We start from the raw sequence: 15,538 nt of genomic DNA, 5'->3' as shown, positions 1-15,538 counted from the left end.
GTGCCAGCAGGAGCAGGGATGCTGGCAGCCACCCAGCGAGGAGCCTCGGTGCAGGCTCCACTCCTCCCCCGTCCCAAATAACCCCCCGAAAAAAACAATGCTGGCTGCTGCTCGCAGCTGGCTCAGACCCACAGCACCCCAAAATCCCTTGGCTGGGTTCCAGGAGTTCCTCCCACCCTGCCCAGCACAGCCTTGGCAGCTTCTAACTGCAGCCACCGAGGCTTTTTCTGAATTTTTATTCAACTCAAATCAATTTCCACGCACTGGTGCAAAACGTTCTCTGCTCCAGGCTAACAGCAGCGAGTCAGAAACGTGAGAGCCCTTCCTCAGGGCCTGCTCCCAGGAGCAAAACCTCCCTCTGCCAAGCCCCACGGGACAGCGTGAGGGTGCAGGAGACCTCAAACAGCTTGCTATGGTTGAGTTCCCGTGCTCCGAACACGCCTCGAGGGCTTTCTGACTGAGGAGAGAGAAAATCTGACTCGCTGGAGGAAGCCCAGGAGCTTCAGTGAGAGGTCTGCGAGGGGCAGGGACCTCACAGCACCAGCAGCAAATTCAGTGTACACCTTTTCACCCAAATTCAGATGGGCCCCTCACCCAAAAACTGGCTGGAACGAGGACTGAACAAGTGCTGAAGAGAAATTAGGGCATGCTCCGGGGAGCGTTCAGTGCTTGTCCCCTCCAGGGCCGATTTTCAGCTCCCCAAGCCCAGGACAAGCAGCAGAGGCTCAAGCCAGAGAAAAGGATGCCTGGTAGAGCACGAGAGTGCTGGAAAATCTAAGCAAGGGTCTTCAAAACACAAAAAAACAGCAGCGGGTTAAACCAACACCACGAGGATAAGAGAGGGGGGAGCAGAGCAGCGGGTGCCAGGCAGGTTAAGGCTTTTCTGCGCCGTTCATGTGAGAAGGGAATCAAGCAGGCAGCAGGTGCCCTCCTGCTTTCCTCGGGATCTCGCCCAAAGCTCCGGCCAGTCCCTGAGAGCACGGTGATTTTTGCTCCCAGGAGCCTGCCCCTGGGTGCTGGGAGGGAAGGGAGCAACACCAAGGATCGACGCTGCTCGGAACACAGCAGAGAAAACAAAGGGCTCCAGAGAAGGCCAAAGGAATTGGTTTAATCGCAGCGTCCCGCTTCGGAGGCTCGGGATCTCGTCACGTCTCTGCAGGGGGACGCGGTCTAAATCTTGAAGTGGCAGCAGAAGGACGGGGCGGGAGCTGCAGCTAAATTCAAGCTTCCTGGGGGGTGAAGAGGAGCCAGCGCAAAGCCTCAACGCCTGGACAGCCCCGACCTGCTGATGGATTTGTTGGAGCTGAATTTCGTTCTGGCCGGAGCTGGGAGATGTCCAGCAGCTGCCCCCACGGCTCTGGGGGACGCTCAGATCCAGGCGAGGTCCTCAGCTGTGCCGTGGCACCACGCGGGGCTCACTTTTGTCCTCCTGGCTCACACGAAGGGGTGCTGGGTGCCACTCCCTGCTCCAGGCTTCCCTCTGACGCCACGGCTGCTGCGAGCCACCAGAAATCAGCTCCTCCACGGGTGGTGACCGCCAGCTGCTCACCCCGGGCTGCTTCGCTCCACGCAACCCCTGGAGACGCCTGTCCCAAGCCGTGCCACACTCCAACTGCCTCCTCCGTCCCAGGTGTGCGGTGCCTCCTTGCTGCTGCTCTCCCCGCAGCCCAGCCCCTCCGCAAGCTGCTAGGAGCCGCTCTCCTTCTCCAGGAGCTGGGTTTCACGGCGCCCGCTGGGCCTGAGCGCCCCTCGGCCTCTCGGCGCTCTGGGGTAGGATCCACGCTCCTGCGCCCTGGACCTCTCCCACCTCCCGCAGTCCCAGGGCCGGGGGTGGCCCTGCCAGCGGCGGTCGCTGCAGCTGAAGGCCAGGTTCTCCTTCTCCCCGCCCTGGGCCTCAGCGCCCTGCTCCGGGGTCCATCTCTCCGCGTCGCGCCGCTCCTCCTTCAAATCCACCGCCTCCGTTTCTGGTGAGGGGGCTTCAGGGCACAGCTCCTTTCTCTCGGCCAAGGCAGCGGCCCTGCTTCTGCTGGGATGTTTCGGAGCCTCATGGCGGTGCCTCCCGCCCGGCCTCCTCTCTGGTCTCCGACTGAAGCCCCTGGGTGCTCTGGAGCTGTGGAGCTGCTGACAGGTTTCCTCGGCCGCCTCCTGGGACCCGCTGCACGTCTGCCTGCCCGGGCCTTTGGGGCCTGGCCTCTCCCCTCTGTGCCTTTCCCTCCTGCTCTGGGGCTCCCCGGGCACCGCGGGCCTCTCGGGCTGCGCAGGCGCTGCCCTGGCTGGCTCCGGGGCCGAGGCTTGGCAGGGTGCCTGGGGCGCATCCACGGCGCTCGCGCTCACCAGCTCGGAGGCAGCGGCTGCCTGGCCTGGATCAGCGGCAGCTGGAGGCTGAAAGAAAGAAGCCGAGAGCTCAGGAAAGGGAGAGGAGGGTCCCGAAGCAGGCGCCGCTTGGCCCTGCAGCTCAGCAGATCCCTGCCCTCGGTGCCCTACCGCCTGGAGGCTGATGAAGTAGCGGTTCCTCTCCGCTTCGGGGTCGATGATGCCCCCTTTCTCTTGCTGCCTCTTGAAAATTAAGCGCAGTTCTTCTTGGTGCTGCAGCGTCTTGGCGTCCGGCCTGTATGGCTCCTGAGCGGCAGAGGACAGAGGGGTTCAGGGTTCTCTCAGCACCACGAGCAATTCCCCAAACCCTGCTTTGATCACGCAGCACCCTGGCAACCTGTCTGCTTGCAGCATTTGATTCCCCAGGCTTACAGACCCCCGCGCACTGCCTGGGTGGAAGGGGAACGCGCTGCCACCGAGCTGCTGTTCCCTGCAGTGACTGCCTTGGGACCTCCTGCTTCAGCGTGAGATGCAGAGCAGCTAAAATCAGGAAGCACAGAACTCTGCTGTGAGCTAGGATCGCTTGCATCACCCTGAGTACATCCCAGGGGGCACAGGGAGGTATTTAAGGAGAGCTACAGTAATTCTCTTAGAGCAGAAAAAACAGAGAGATTCCGTGCAGGCGCTCCCTGTCCCTTGACAGAATCGCCTCTCCCGCACCACATCTGCTCAGGGCCGTCGGGATGACAACACCACATGTTCTTGCCCCTTCCTCACGAGACAGCCAAAGTCCTTTGCTTCCCTCTGACCTATCGCCCTCAAAGCTGGATCCTCCAGGGCAAGCCCCCCTTCCCAGGGCAGAGGGGCTGCAAAGATCCCTTCTGAGAAGCACACGAGATGGAAACGGTGCTCGTGTGTCAGCAGCAGCGCAGGTAAATCAACTCCAGCCAATATTGGTCATTCTTCTGTTAAAACATCCCAGCTGAAGCTCCCCAGAGAGGGCAGAGCTGGGCAGATCCACCTCTTACCAGCGTGTGCTGCGGGGGCGGCGCTGCCTTCAGGGCGCAGAGGTCGTAGACCAGGGTTTCCCTGCAGACAGGGCACTGCACGCCGGCGTCCTGCAGGGAGGCAAGAGGTGACACCAAGCCCGGGCAGCCCCCCAGCCCACATGCTGCCAGAGCATCCCCAGTGCAACAGGGCAGCCCGCTTCAGCTGACCACAAACACTCTCCTGCCAGAGCAGGGAGGCTCCTGCACCACGAAAATGTCCGGATCTCACCGACTGCTACAGAAAAAGTGTCTCCCGGTACCTGTTTGGGAGAAGGAGCCAGGTGCTGCTCTCTCTCTTCCTGCTGCGTGAGGATCTCCTCCTCCATGTGCTGGGCATAGCGGGCCAGGCAGTGGGAGTGGAAGTAGTGGTAGCACTGGGTCTTTGTGAAGGCTTCCCTCTCCTGCGGAGGGGAAAGGACAGCTTTAAAGGGTTTCTGAGCACAGCGTGGTGTAACCTTCCCAGCTAAGGCAGGTTTTCACGCCAGTGTCAGCACTGGCAGCCGGGAGCTGGTGTTATTGATGGTAGAGGCACGGAACTTTTTCCACTGGGCCTCATCTCTGCTTTCTGAGCTCTTACTGGGCCACCAGCCCCTGCTCTGAGAGTAAGAAACACCGCTAGTATCCAGCTGCAAGGTTTTTGTGACCTATTTCCTCGCACGTATTGTTGCAGCAATCCTCTCATCTGACACGTTCTCCTTCCTAGGCAGGCATCACCTCTCCTCACATTCTGGGACAAGACAAGCTCCCCTGAGCCCACAGACCTCTGCACCCACATGAGCATGTCCCAGTCTCTCCCGACCACCTGTGTGCTGAACTCCAGGTCGGGTCTGACCAGCACAGACCAACCGAGATGCCCCAGCAGCTATCTCCGGCTCCCCCTCCTCCTGTCTCTCTTCTCAGCCAGCTGGCAGGGCTGGGACACGCATTCCTACCTGGAATCCGTAGAGGCAGATCACACACTGGCCGTGAGGAATGTTGTTGTCAGTGAGAATCTCCTTCCCCTTCTGTTGAAGCAGAGAAGCCAGCACGTTGCTCACTTGCCCCTGCACAGGCTGAGGGCTTTCCCAGCTCATGGGGTGTCAGAGAGCAGTGTCTGTGTCTGGCCACCCCCTTTCACCCCAACTCTCACCTCAATCAGCTCATACAGCACCTCTGTCCCCAGCCTGGCTTCAGCAATATTCCTGAGGGTCTGCAAAATCCTGAAGCAAAGCAGCAGAAATACTTAAACATGGGTTTAGGCGCCCCTTTGCACTCTTTCACATACCTCCTGCCCCATAATACACAGAAAGGGCGCTGGCCTTAGGGCTTTGCCTATGGTGTGGGCTGAGCACACGTATAAGCACACACCCCTGGGCTTTCCCAGCTCCCCGTGACCAGTGCTCAGAAAGCTGTTGTCTTGAAAGGACTGAAACTGCCCCAAATCTGTCCCAAACTGCCCGAGATTGATCTCCCCCAGCGCCCTTCAGCTTTGCTGAAGGCCCAGCAGATTTAGGTCACCTTGCAGGTGGGCCAGAGGGGAAGCACCCATTCCCCGGTGTCCAACAGAGTGGTTTGTGTAGGATTTTTGCACATTTACGGTGTTTTTGGGCCCCACACACGAGCTGAGGGGCCGCAAGGGGGGGTTTGGGCTCGGGTTTTTCCCTCCCTGCCCCCCGTGCTGCCCTCCCACCGCTCACTTCTGGATTTGCTCATCCGACAGCCCCCGCGGGTTCCTGACGGCGATGTCCGGAGCCGCGTTGGGATACTAGAAAAGAACACAACGAACAAAAAAAAAACAAAAAAAAAGGAGGAAAAAGAGGAAAGGAGAAGGGAAAGGGGGGGTGCCCACCGCTGCCATGGGCCTACCTGTGGGGGCACGGCCAGCAGCAGCGTGCAGCACACGAACTGCGAGTCCTGGTCCTGCGCCGTGGCGGGGTGCAGGGTGATGCTCACCTCCCAGGGCTCCGACCTGCGGGCAGCACCGGGCTCAGGGACCCAGGACCGAGGGCTGAGAACCGGGGCTGAGGTGGGTTTGTGAGGGAGGGGGAACCCGGTACCAACCTGCCACGGCCCCGCCGCACCCGCAGCTCCTCCAGGTAGATGGACTCCAGCACCTCCACCTCGGCAGGCAGCGCCCTGCAGGGAGAGAAGCAGACACTCAGAGGGGCTCTGAAGGGATGGGAGAAGAAGGAAAGAAAAGCGAGGGGCGCCGTTACCAGCCCTCCTCCTCCTCCTCCTCGCCGGCCGCCGCCATTTTAGGGCCGGCCCGGAACGGGAAGCGGCGGTTGCCGGGCGCGGCGCCGCCATGGAGGGGTACCGCGTCCTGGGCGCCGTGGGGGGAGGCTCCTTCGGCACCGTGTACAAGGCGAGGAGGCGGCACAGCGCCCAGGTGAGAGGCTGCCGGCCCTTAAACAACACGCTGCGGGGTTTTGGGGGGGGTGCGTGGGGTGTAGGGGGTGTGAGGGGGCGAGGAACGCAGCCCCCCCCCCTCCCCTAACGCAGCCCCATCTGGCAGGTGGTGGCCATGAAGTTCATCCCCAAGGTGGGGCGCTCCCGGCAGGAGCTGAGGAGCCTGAGGCGAGAGATGGAGGTGATGAGGGGCCTGCGGCACCCCAACATCGTGCGGATGCTCGACAGCTTCGAGACCGAGCAGGAGGTGAGGCGGCACACGCTGGGCTGGTGCTTTCTCCTTGGCTGTGTGGCACCCTAAGGGCTGTCACCTGCTGCCCCTCACGGCTTGGTGGCACCTCCCGAGCTCCTTCCAGCCACCCTGCCCCATTCTGTCCCCGTCCCTATTGAATGCCACGCTCCCACCACCCGCCCATCGATTCAAAGATCGAAGCCGAAATTCCTTTAATTCATTATTGTGGCGCTGGATGCACGGGGGAGCTCTCCACCTATCGTGCATGTCCAAAGTGACAAACTATCTCATATTTATACAGTGAAACAATGAATATTCCATCAATGCCTATACATATTCATTACCTAACCCCGCCTACTCTCGCTTCGTATGCTAATTAGCTCATCAGTCCTTGCGCTTGCACGAAGCCTTCCAAGAATTGTGGGCTGGGGTCTTCGGGACGTGGGCGGTGGTCTTTGGGACCGTAGGTCTTCCTCGTGATGCACTTTTCACCTTTTGCTTAAATAACGCCAGGTTGGCTGACTCAGTTGTTCTCCAAGCTGCAGAAATGCCGAGTTGGCTCAAGCTATCTCACGTTTCAGCCTAACTGAGGGTCGGCAGATAACGGGATGTGTCAATTAACAAGGTGCTTCAGCATAACAGAAGGCTGACAGATAACAAGATGGCATCTATTTTATTCTCGTTAATTTTTAACCACAAGATTTATTCAGTCCTAAAGTGAGTTTATACAATATCACTAACCCTCCCCCAGCTCATCACACTGGGGTCCTCAGCCCTCAGGGCATTCCCCATCTCCCCAGGGCCACCAGGTGAGGGTTGGGTGAGCACAGACCCCAATCCCAGCCCTTTAGGGCTCCCACTGGCTGGGCACGAGGCAAACAGAGCCCCAAGGGCTCGGCGGGGATGTGCCTGCTACCACCACTCTGTTCTCCCCCCCAGGTGGTGGTGGTGACTGAGTATGCAGAGGGAGAGCTCTTCCAGATCCTGGAGGACGACGGCAGCCTGCCCGAGGAGCAGGTGAGTGGCAAGGCAGTGGCCATGCTTTGCCACAGGATATAGGGAATGGGATTTGTCTGTCAGCGGGCAGAGGGGCTCCGAGGCTTTGCCTGGCAGAGCTGAAGGGATGCAAAGAGGGCCAGGTGACAGCGGGTGACGGCAGATTTCCCACAACACAAGGCTGCTGCCTCAGCTGCTGGCACCTCCCGTGTCAGCAAAGCCAGCCCGAAGCTGGGGCTGGTCCACGGGTTGCAGGGTGAGGTTCCCGTGTCTCTGCAGGTCCAGGCCATAGCTGCCCAGCTGGTCTCTGCTCTCTACTACCTGCACTCCCACCGCATCCTGCACCGCGACATGAAACCCCAGAACATCCTGCTGGGCAAAGACGGCGTCATCAAGCTCTGCGACTTTGGGTGGGTGCTGGCGGCGAGCTGAGGGGGCCACGTGGAGCTGGTGGCAGCCAAAGGGTGCTGTAGAAGAGAAGGGGGCGTCTGGAAGGGGCTTTGGATCCTGTGTGTCCCGAAATAGGCACCTGTGCTTTGCTCCGAGCAGGTTTGCCCGTGCCATGAGCATCCACACCATGGTGCTGACCTCCATCAAGGGCACCCCGCTGTACATGTCCCCTGAGCTGGTGGAGGAGAAGCCGTACGACCACACGGCGGACCTCTGGTCGGTGGGCTGCATCCTGTACGAGCTGTTCGTGGGCACCCCTCCCTTCTACACCAGCAGCATCTTCCAGCTCGTCAGCCTCATCGTCAAGGACCCTGTCAAATGGCCCGAGGCCATAAGCCCGGTCTTCAAGGTAAGGGGACAAAAGGGACAAAGCCCTGCCTGTGGGGTGAGACCCGCTGGGGAGTTGATGGCCCCGTGTGCTGCACCGGTGGCTCACGCTTCGTTTTTCTCTCCCCTAGCAGGGATTTGAGAGCATAGTGAAGGGCTGAGGGCTTGGCCTCCTGGGCTGGGGGCTCTTATCATATCTGCTGCCCCTTCCTAAGTTGGGAAACCGAGGCAGGCAGCAGGGCAGTGGTTTAGTGGGCTGGGAAGGGAAAGTGCCTTCCCACCGCACATCTACCCTCGGCACCAGCCCCACTTTTTCTCAGAATGGTGCAGAGAACCCAGGGGCCCTGGGCTCCCTCTCTGAGGCTGGGGGAAGCGCTGTGTCACGCTGAGCACGTCTGACCCTGGCGCTGTGCTGTCCGTAGAGCTTCCTGCAGGGGCTGCTGATGAAGGACCCCCGGCAGCGCCTGTCGTGGCCGGAGCTGCTCTCCCACCCCTTCATTGCTGGCCGGGTTACTGGTGAGCACCAAGTTTGTTTTTCCCAGTTTGGGACAGGGCCTTTTCCTCTGAGTACTGCCTGCAGACCGGGACCGCCACCCTTCCCTGATTTCTTGTACTTCTCTGGTCTTTCCCTCCTTCCTCCCAATTTCTTCCAGTCACCAACCCCTAGCTCCTGCCCCTGGGGTTGCTCAGAGTCCCCCGGGGTTTCCCTGGGATCACGGAGCCGGTCACTTTCCCGGTGTCCCAGGGGAGATCTGCTGCTGAAGATCTGCCTTCACCTTCGCAGTGATCGACGACACAGAAGAGCATGGGATCTCAAACCCCTTCACCACCAAGCTGCCCCCGGAGCTGCAGGCCCTGAAGGAGCAGCAAGCTCATTCCCTGGCCCCCAGGAGCGGCCAGTCCAGGATCCTGAGAAAGGCCCGGCAGAAGATGGCTGAGGAGGCACAGAAAAAGGTAGAAGTAAGTGTGGGGTTCCTTGGACTGTGCCCCATTGTTATGGCAAAGTAGGGGCACTGAAACGGGGCCTGGTGGCAAAGACAGAAGGTGCAGGGTCATGATGGGGGTATTTATTGGCCCTATACAAGGCAGGATGTGGGATCCTTGGTGTGTGGGGGGCATCAGGGGCTCATCTGGCTGTCTGAATAACCCTGACCAAACGTCTCTGCCGTCACCCAGGAGCAGCTAAAGGCAAATACTGCATGTCCGAAGGATTCTGGCAAAGGAAACGCTGGGCATAAACCCAGAGCAGCTCCTGGGAAGGCAGCCCTAGGGGAGGGGGAGCCAGCAGCTGCCTCCAAAGAGAAGAACTCCGCTGTCCTGCAAGGAAGGAGCAGCGTGGCACAGCGGCAGCTGGAGGAGCCTCCTCCTGGCCCGTGGTAAGGCAGGGCTGGGGCTGGGAGAGGAGGAAGAGGGGAAAGCTCACTTATCAGGTCGTTTCCTTTGCCAGGGAGCACAGCATCACTGACGATTACGAGCAGGAGTTCAGCAGAGCAGGAGTCCCTCCGCACGCTGCTGCTGGCAGGGCCGAGCCCCACGGCAGGCGCAGCATTGAGGCTGTGGAGCTGGAGAGCGAGGTGAGCGGGGGTCTGGCAGCGAGGACAGCAGCGCCCGCTGCCTAGGGACTGCTGCAGACACCCTGGAGCAGGCGGGGCCTGGCTCCAGCCTTCTCTCCTCCGTGGTCAGGAGCTGGAGAGCGATGAGGAGTGGCAGCACCTGATCGAGGCCACCGAGCCCTCGGCCACGCCGCTGAGCCTCCTGAGGGACACAGCCTTCCGCCACCGCCTCCGGGCCCGCCTTGCAGCCTCTGCTCAGCAGGTGAGGGGCGTGGAGGCCTTTTTCTTTCCTGGGGTTGGGGCAGGAGCACTAGAAGAGCCCCCACTCTGTCCTGGAGAGTCCCGCAGCTTCCTCAGGAAGCGGAGCTGCCTCATATTTAACTTATCAGCCGCTCCCCTGCCTCAGAGGGTGATGGAGAGGCTGGGGCTGCTGCTGAGCACGAGCCTTTTTGGCTTTCCGTGCTCAGGTGCTAGAAGGGATGCTAGAGGGAGCCTCCCACCTCCGCCCTGTGCTCCGTGTCGTGGGCAACCTCCTGGCTACCCGCTGCGACTCCGAGCTGCTGGAGAGGTTGTGCCTGGAGCTGAACGTGCCGCTGGCCCTGTTGCAGCTGACCAAGCAGATCCTGCAAAGCGGACGCACGAAGCAGGTGGGTGGATGGCCCCAGGCAGCCTGAAGCTCCCTCAGTCCCGCAGCGTGGCTGTATTAGGGGATGCTGGGGAGCTCCTTGTGTCCTACAGGTGCTGGCTTACAGGCACAGTGCTTCCTCCTGGCCCCCTTGAGGAGGGAGAGGTCGTGGCCAGGAAGGAAGCCTCTGCGGTGGTGTTGGAATGGCCAGCAGGCATTTGCCTCTTGCTGTTTCTTTTTGTTCTCCTGCAGCAGCCCTGGTGTGTCGCAGTGCTGACAGACCTCGTCAGGGTGACCACGGTTTATTTCGGCAGTGCGTGCAGCCTGGAGGAGAGCGGGCAGAAGGACAGGTAGGGACAAGGCGGTGTTCTCCTGTGGTTGCTGTGGGCACCCAGCAGTAGGCAGGGCAGAGGAACTGTCCTGTGAGGAAGCAGCACCAACTAATATCACTGTGCTGTCAGAGAAGTGCTTCCCTCGAGTGGGGAAAGAAGGCAAAGCTGATGAGCCCAGTCGTGCTGCCTGCTCACGGTGCTGATGTGCCCTGCCTGCTCCGTTAGCCAGGGCTGTAGGGGCACGGCCAGCTCTTGTCCTTCCAGTCAGTGACCACCTTTCTCTGCTCTCCTTTGCCCTTGCTGCCTCTCCAAGCCTGCAGGCCTTCCAGGAGAGTGCCAACCACTTCTTAGCCCTGCTGCTGGATCTGCTGGCTGAGCCAGCCGACGGTGAGATGAGACTCTGCCAGCAAAGCCTCCTGGTAAGGGTGCCCCTGTCTTCCTTCTCCCCACCTTCTCCTCCCCTCACAGAAGCTGTGGGGCTGGGTGTGCATCCTAGGGGCAGAGCAGGCTGAGGAGCCCGCTGCCAGCTGTGTGACCTGATGCATCCTAGTCAGGGCAAGCTGTCTGAGCCCCTGGTTTTGTTAGTTTTGTTTTGTTTGTTTTGTGGGGATCTCAGAAAGGAATTCTCTGAGGGGGCGCCTCCACGTGTACCCCTCCCGCAGCCAGCCTGTGGCTGCCACGCAGCAGCAGTGGGGCTGAGGTGGCTGCAGGGGACGTTGGTGCCTGAATTTGGGCCCTTTTCCCACCTCTGCTCTCCCCACTTAGCTTCCTCCACGGTTGCTTGTCTCTCTCCTCTCACTCTCCACCCGCTGTGACAGCAATCCCCGTGTCTCCCCCAGTGCTTCACGCTGCTCTGTGACAGCCTGGATGCCACGTGCCCCTCTGTCTCTGCTCCTTTCTACGCCAGCCTGCGAGAGGAGCACCAGCCCCTGCTGGACAGGCTTCTCCAGGGATCCCTCTCAGAGCATCACACTTTGCCAGGTAGCACTGGTGGCAGCTCTCCATCTCCTCCTGGGGCTTCCTAGGGTTTCCCTTCTCCCTCCAGCCCTTTAGTTCCCCCAGAGCACTGACAGCGCCATTTCCAGCAGAAAGTGGCTGCCCAAATTGCTCAAACCCCTGCTGCCCAGGGCTCTCCTGTTCTCTCTTCTCTCCCCCACTCCCAGATCTCACCCTTCTCATCGCCCAAGCCTGACTTTTCCTCTCTTGGCCTCCAGCCCCATCCCAAACTGCCCCTCAGCGCCCCTCAGCCAGGCTCTGTCCCTGTGCAGGTGCAGCGATGGAGGCCAAACCAGCCCATGACCAGAGCCAGCGTGTGGCAGACCTTTACACGGCCACGTTGGCTGCTGCCTGCAGCATCCCCCTGGCGAGGAACAGCAGTCGGGACGCCAAGAAGCAGGTCAGGCCAGCTCTCTTTGCAGGGCACGGGTGTACAGCCTCCCTGGAGGCAGCAGGAGAATCTCTTTTTCAGCAGTGAAGTGCAGGGCCGGGGTTCTCCAACTTTGCTGTCCAAGATTTGCAACCCAAGAGCTGAGCTTCAGGAGTTTGAGGACTCCTGAATCTGTTAAAAGACTCACGCTGGGGAAGCCTAAATTTTTATTGCCTAAATATCGATTGCCTAAATAAATAGGCAATGCAGAGAAGGCACGAAGAGTTCCTAAATGCCTGTGATAGGAGCTGTAGGGAATCTGAAGCTGAATGACACTGACAAAGAGGGAATTCAGGAATAGATTTACATTTGATCGTTACCCTGAACTGTGAGGAAAGCAGAGTATGAAACTTGTTCAGTCTGTGCAATGCTTCCTGCACCCAGGGTGCCCAACAGGCTGTGCTTTCTGCAGGTTGCTCGGAGGGTAGCTGAAAAGCTTATGGATGGAGAGAACCGACAGCTTGGGAGGCTGCTGGGAAGGCTGGAGCACCCAGGCTGCTCCTTGAACGTCCTGAAGGTAGGAGCTGTGTCCGTTTTTCTGTCTGCCCACGGAGGTGCCTGCTTGCATCTCTCCCCTCCGCCTCGCAGATCCTCTACGCCGCCTGCCACGCCAGCCCGAGCCTGTGCCAGCAGCTGGGGAGGAGCCAGCACGCGTGGGGTTGCCTCCTGCAGCTCTCACAGGGCAAGGTAGGGCTGGCTGCAGCCTCCGTGCTGGGGAGGGAGGGAGGGCAGCAACCAGGAGCCGCTCCTCTGGGCGCTGCGTGGAGAAAAGGCCCAGGGGAAGCTCGCTTTGGAGGGAGTGGGTGCTATTTTCCTCCTGGAGCCTCGAAACATCCCCTCCTCCCCTCCCAGCCCTGTGACTCCCGCTCCCTCGGCAGGTCCCCGTGGCAGAGGCGGCCCAGGGGGTGTCCTGCGAGGCTTCCCTGTACCTGCTGGCCCTGCTCACCCTGCAGCCCCAGGCCTGCCCTCCCAGGTAAGCACCCGTGGGCGAGATAAAAACATTTCCTGCCCCAAACGAGCCTGGGCTCCTGTTCCTGCTGTCCCCTCCGATCCTGACGCCCAGCATGGCCAAGGAAGCTCTGGGATGCAGGGCTCGCCCTCCTCCCCCACGGTGGCTACTGCCCAGCCCTGGGGGTGTTTCTTTCCCCTGCTCCCTGTGTTTCAGGCTCGAGGAGGTGCTTTCCCTGGCCGTGGATGTCCTCACCCAGTCTCCTGTCGCCTCCCGAGTGGTGAGTGTGCTGCCAGAGGCACCACGGGGAGGGCTGCGGAGCCCCACACCCCGTCGGGGCCCTCCTCGTGGTCAGGCAGTGCGGGATGGGGCAGGTGCTGAGCCACCAGTGGGCAGCAAGGTCCCAAAGGTGCCGATCTCTGCTCCCCCAGGGTGCTGCAGCCTTCCTCCTGGCACAGCTCAGTCAGCGCGGGGTGGACGTGGTGCTTAGGGAAGAAGAGGTCCTACCGGCGGTGACCAACGCTCTGAGGACGCCTGCTGAGGTATGGGGTGGGGACAGAGGGGCAGAGAGGCCACGTTCTCACCCCAATACAGTCAAAAATGGGGCCAGAAGGGTGCGGGCCTGGTGCTGCTGCCCTCAGACTCATCTCCAGCCTGCCCCACGCTCTCTTACAGCTGCAGCTCCCCCCGCCGCTGGGTGCCGGTCTCTACGATGGGCTCATCTTCCTCCTGCTGAAGCTGCTCGCCCAGGTACCAGTTTTCCCTTCTCCCTTCTCCTCATCCCCTGCTGGCTCCGTGTCCATCTTTGGGGCTGGCAGGGGCACGGACCAGAGCCCCTCAACGCCCCCTCCCCGCCTGCAGGAGGACAGGGCTGTGGAGCAGGGCTTTGCTGCCTCGGAGCTGTGGAGCGTGCTGTGGCACGGCGTGGCTGCGGTGCTTCGCGTGGGGGCAGAACCCGAGGGAGAAGCCCCGGGGGTGGGGGCACAGCGCCCCACGGCACAGCCAGACTGGAACCTCCTCTCCCCTCAAGGTAGGAGCTGTGGGGCGAGCAGCATCTGCCCTGGAGCCTGCTCCACGTTCTGCCCTCAAGCCAGAGGGGCTCAGGGGCTTTTCTTCTCCCTTTTCTTCTCCCTTTTCTTCTCCCTTTTCTTCTCCCTTTTCTTCTCCTTTTTCTTCTCACCATCTGTGTCACGGCGTGAGGGCTGTCTGCAGCACCAGCAGACATAAGAGGAGGTTTTTCAACCTTCGTTTTGGCTCCGTTGCACTGTTTCCCCCGCAGGCACGCTGCTCTTCCTCAGCCTGGCCCTCTTCCTCTTCACTCGCGAGCCCCACCGCTGCCTGCCGCAGCTCACCCAGTCCCACAGCATCCTCATGGTGACGCTGAGGAGCCTGCTGTCCCCTGCCTTCCTGGCCTGCCTGGCTCAGACGTGAGTTGGGAGGGCTGGAGAGGGCTGAGGAGCTCCTGAGCTGGCGCTTGCAGGGCACAGCTCCCCGGCAGAGCCTCTCCTCAGGGGATGCTCTCTGCCTCTGATTATTTTTTTCTCACTGCCTGTATCAAGCCCAGTCTCTCTCAAAAATTCAGGCAAGCAGGAGAGGACGGGGACACAGAACTCGTCCCAGCAGTGGTGATCCAGGCCTGCCAGCTCCTCTGCTTCCCTTTTCCCTTTGTGGACGGAGACACCTTAGCTTTGGTCGTGGCAGCAGTGAGAGACTCCCAGCTCCCCGCCCGGCTCCTGCAGGTACCCCCTGGCCCTGTGCAGCTCCGCGCTGAGCCTCGGGCAGCCCTCAGCTGCTCCCTGCCCCCTGTGGCAGGACGAGGAGCTCAGCCCTGCCGTGTCTCCTTCCTCCTCAGGCCTGCTGTCACCACCTGCCGCTCCTGGCCGCGGAGCTCCCCGTCAGCCTCTTGTGCCACCTCGTTGTGTCCGACGAGCGGGTCGTGGCTCAAGTAGCAGAGCAGGCTGCTGCCTCGGAGCCCATCCTCGCCTTTTTCACCACCATCCTCTTCTCAGACAGCCTCCCGCTGCTGAGCGACCTCCTGTCTCTCCTGACTCACGTGGCGCGGGTCTCCTCAGAGCACCTGCCCTTCCTCCAGAGCGTCCTGGGGGGCTCGGACGCGTCCCACCAGCCTCTAACCCGCTTGCTCGGCCACCGGGAGCCCCCCATCCGTGCCAAAACCTGCAGCCTGCTGGGCAACCTCCTCCGCCACGGCCACGGCTTGCCTCGGGCGCTGCAGGACCAGCTTGAGACCCTCCTGGAGAGCCTCCTGGCGTGCCTGGCAGACCGGGACCGGGACGTCCGCAGAGCAGCCAGCTTCGCCGTGGGCAACGCCGCCTGCCACCCGGCCTCCCCGCCCCGCACCCTGCGCGGCGCCGTGCCCGGGCTGACTCGCCTGCTGCTCGACCCCAACCCCAGGACGCGCCGCAACGCCGCCTCGGCCCTGGGGAACCTGTGCTGCTGCTCGACGGAGCTGGGGGAGCTGCTGCTGGAGAGCCGAGCCCCCCGCGTCCTGCTGGAGGTGGCCTGCCGGGACCCCCAGGCCAGCGTGCGGGAGGGAGCCCTGCTGGCGCTGCGGGCTGCTAGCCGGCACCCTGGGGTGCAGCAGGTAACCGCTCGCCCTCCTGTGGGGCTGCTGGTGGCACTGGGGGGACGCTACTGGGCTGACTGGTGGCTCCCGTGCCTCTGTGTGCCCCGCAGGTGCTGCTGTCGCTGGGGGCTGGCGAGAAGCTGGCGGCGCACGCAGCGCCTGGTGGCAGCCCCTGGCTTTCTGCACGGCACTGCCAGAAGCTCCTCCGCCTCCTCGCGGCCTCGCACAGCAGCTGAGGACGCGGCGGCACCTGCGGGACCCCCACAGCAGGGACAGGACAGCAGGGACACGGCTTCCTACAGCCCCGACCCCGA

The 15,538-nt window shown here is 61.6% G+C and overlaps 2 protein-coding genes across 5 annotated transcripts; one reads left to right on the top strand and one right to left on the bottom strand.

Annotated features, from left to right (window-relative positions):
- Positions 1–220: 220 nt before the first annotated feature.
- On the bottom strand, positions 221–5,629 carry RNF25 (ring finger protein 25). The gene is made up of 10 exons (XM_084523801.1): positions 5,558–5,629; positions 5,403–5,477; positions 5,208–5,310; positions 5,039–5,106; positions 4,492–4,561; positions 4,295–4,366; positions 3,623–3,763; positions 3,342–3,431; positions 2,485–2,619; positions 221–2,382 (listed from the first exon to the last, which is right to left on the bottom strand). The coding sequence occupies exons 1-10, from the start codon at positions 5,593–5,595 to the stop codon at positions 1,687–1,689; spliced, it is 1,488 nt and encodes a 495-aa protein (XP_084379927.1). The 5' UTR covers positions 5,596–5,629; the 3' UTR covers positions 221–1,686.
- Positions 5,614–15,470, top strand: STK36 (serine/threonine kinase 36). 4 transcript variants are annotated; one of them, XM_084523791.1, is made up of 26 exons: positions 5,614–5,730; positions 5,857–5,997; positions 6,922–6,999; positions 7,258–7,388; positions 7,528–7,777; positions 8,178–8,271; positions 8,540–8,709; positions 8,932–9,128; positions 9,203–9,329; positions 9,439–9,570; positions 9,776–9,955; positions 10,186–10,283; positions 10,579–10,684; positions 11,105–11,246; positions 11,534–11,661; positions 12,104–12,208; positions 12,280–12,378; positions 12,570–12,664; positions 12,857–12,920; positions 13,072–13,182; positions 13,316–13,390; positions 13,502–13,670; positions 13,920–14,067; positions 14,223–14,379; positions 14,493–15,242; positions 15,335–15,470. In XM_084523791.1, the coding sequence occupies exons 1-26, from the start codon at positions 5,647–5,649 to the stop codon at positions 15,458–15,460; spliced, it is 3,957 nt and encodes a 1,318-aa protein (XP_084379917.1). In that variant the 5' UTR covers positions 5,614–5,646; the 3' UTR covers positions 15,461–15,470. The 4 variants fall into 4 exon arrangements, with proteins under 4 accessions (XP_084379917.1, XP_084379918.1, XP_084379916.1 ...); XM_084523792.1 differs by having other exon boundaries at positions 8,932–9,131; positions 10,189–10,283; XM_084523790.1 differs by having other exon boundaries at positions 8,932–9,131.
- The last annotated feature ends 68 nt before the right edge of the window (positions 15,471–15,538 follow it).

The sequence above is a fragment of the Aythya ferina genome (genome assembly GCF_964211825.1).
Source record: "Aythya ferina genome assembly, chromosome: 6".
Lineage (NCBI taxonomy): Eukaryota > Metazoa > Chordata > Aves > Anseriformes > Anatidae > Aythya > Aythya ferina.
The sequence above is the reverse complement of the archived record's forward strand: the minus strand, read 5'-3'. Positions and strand labels throughout refer to the sequence as shown.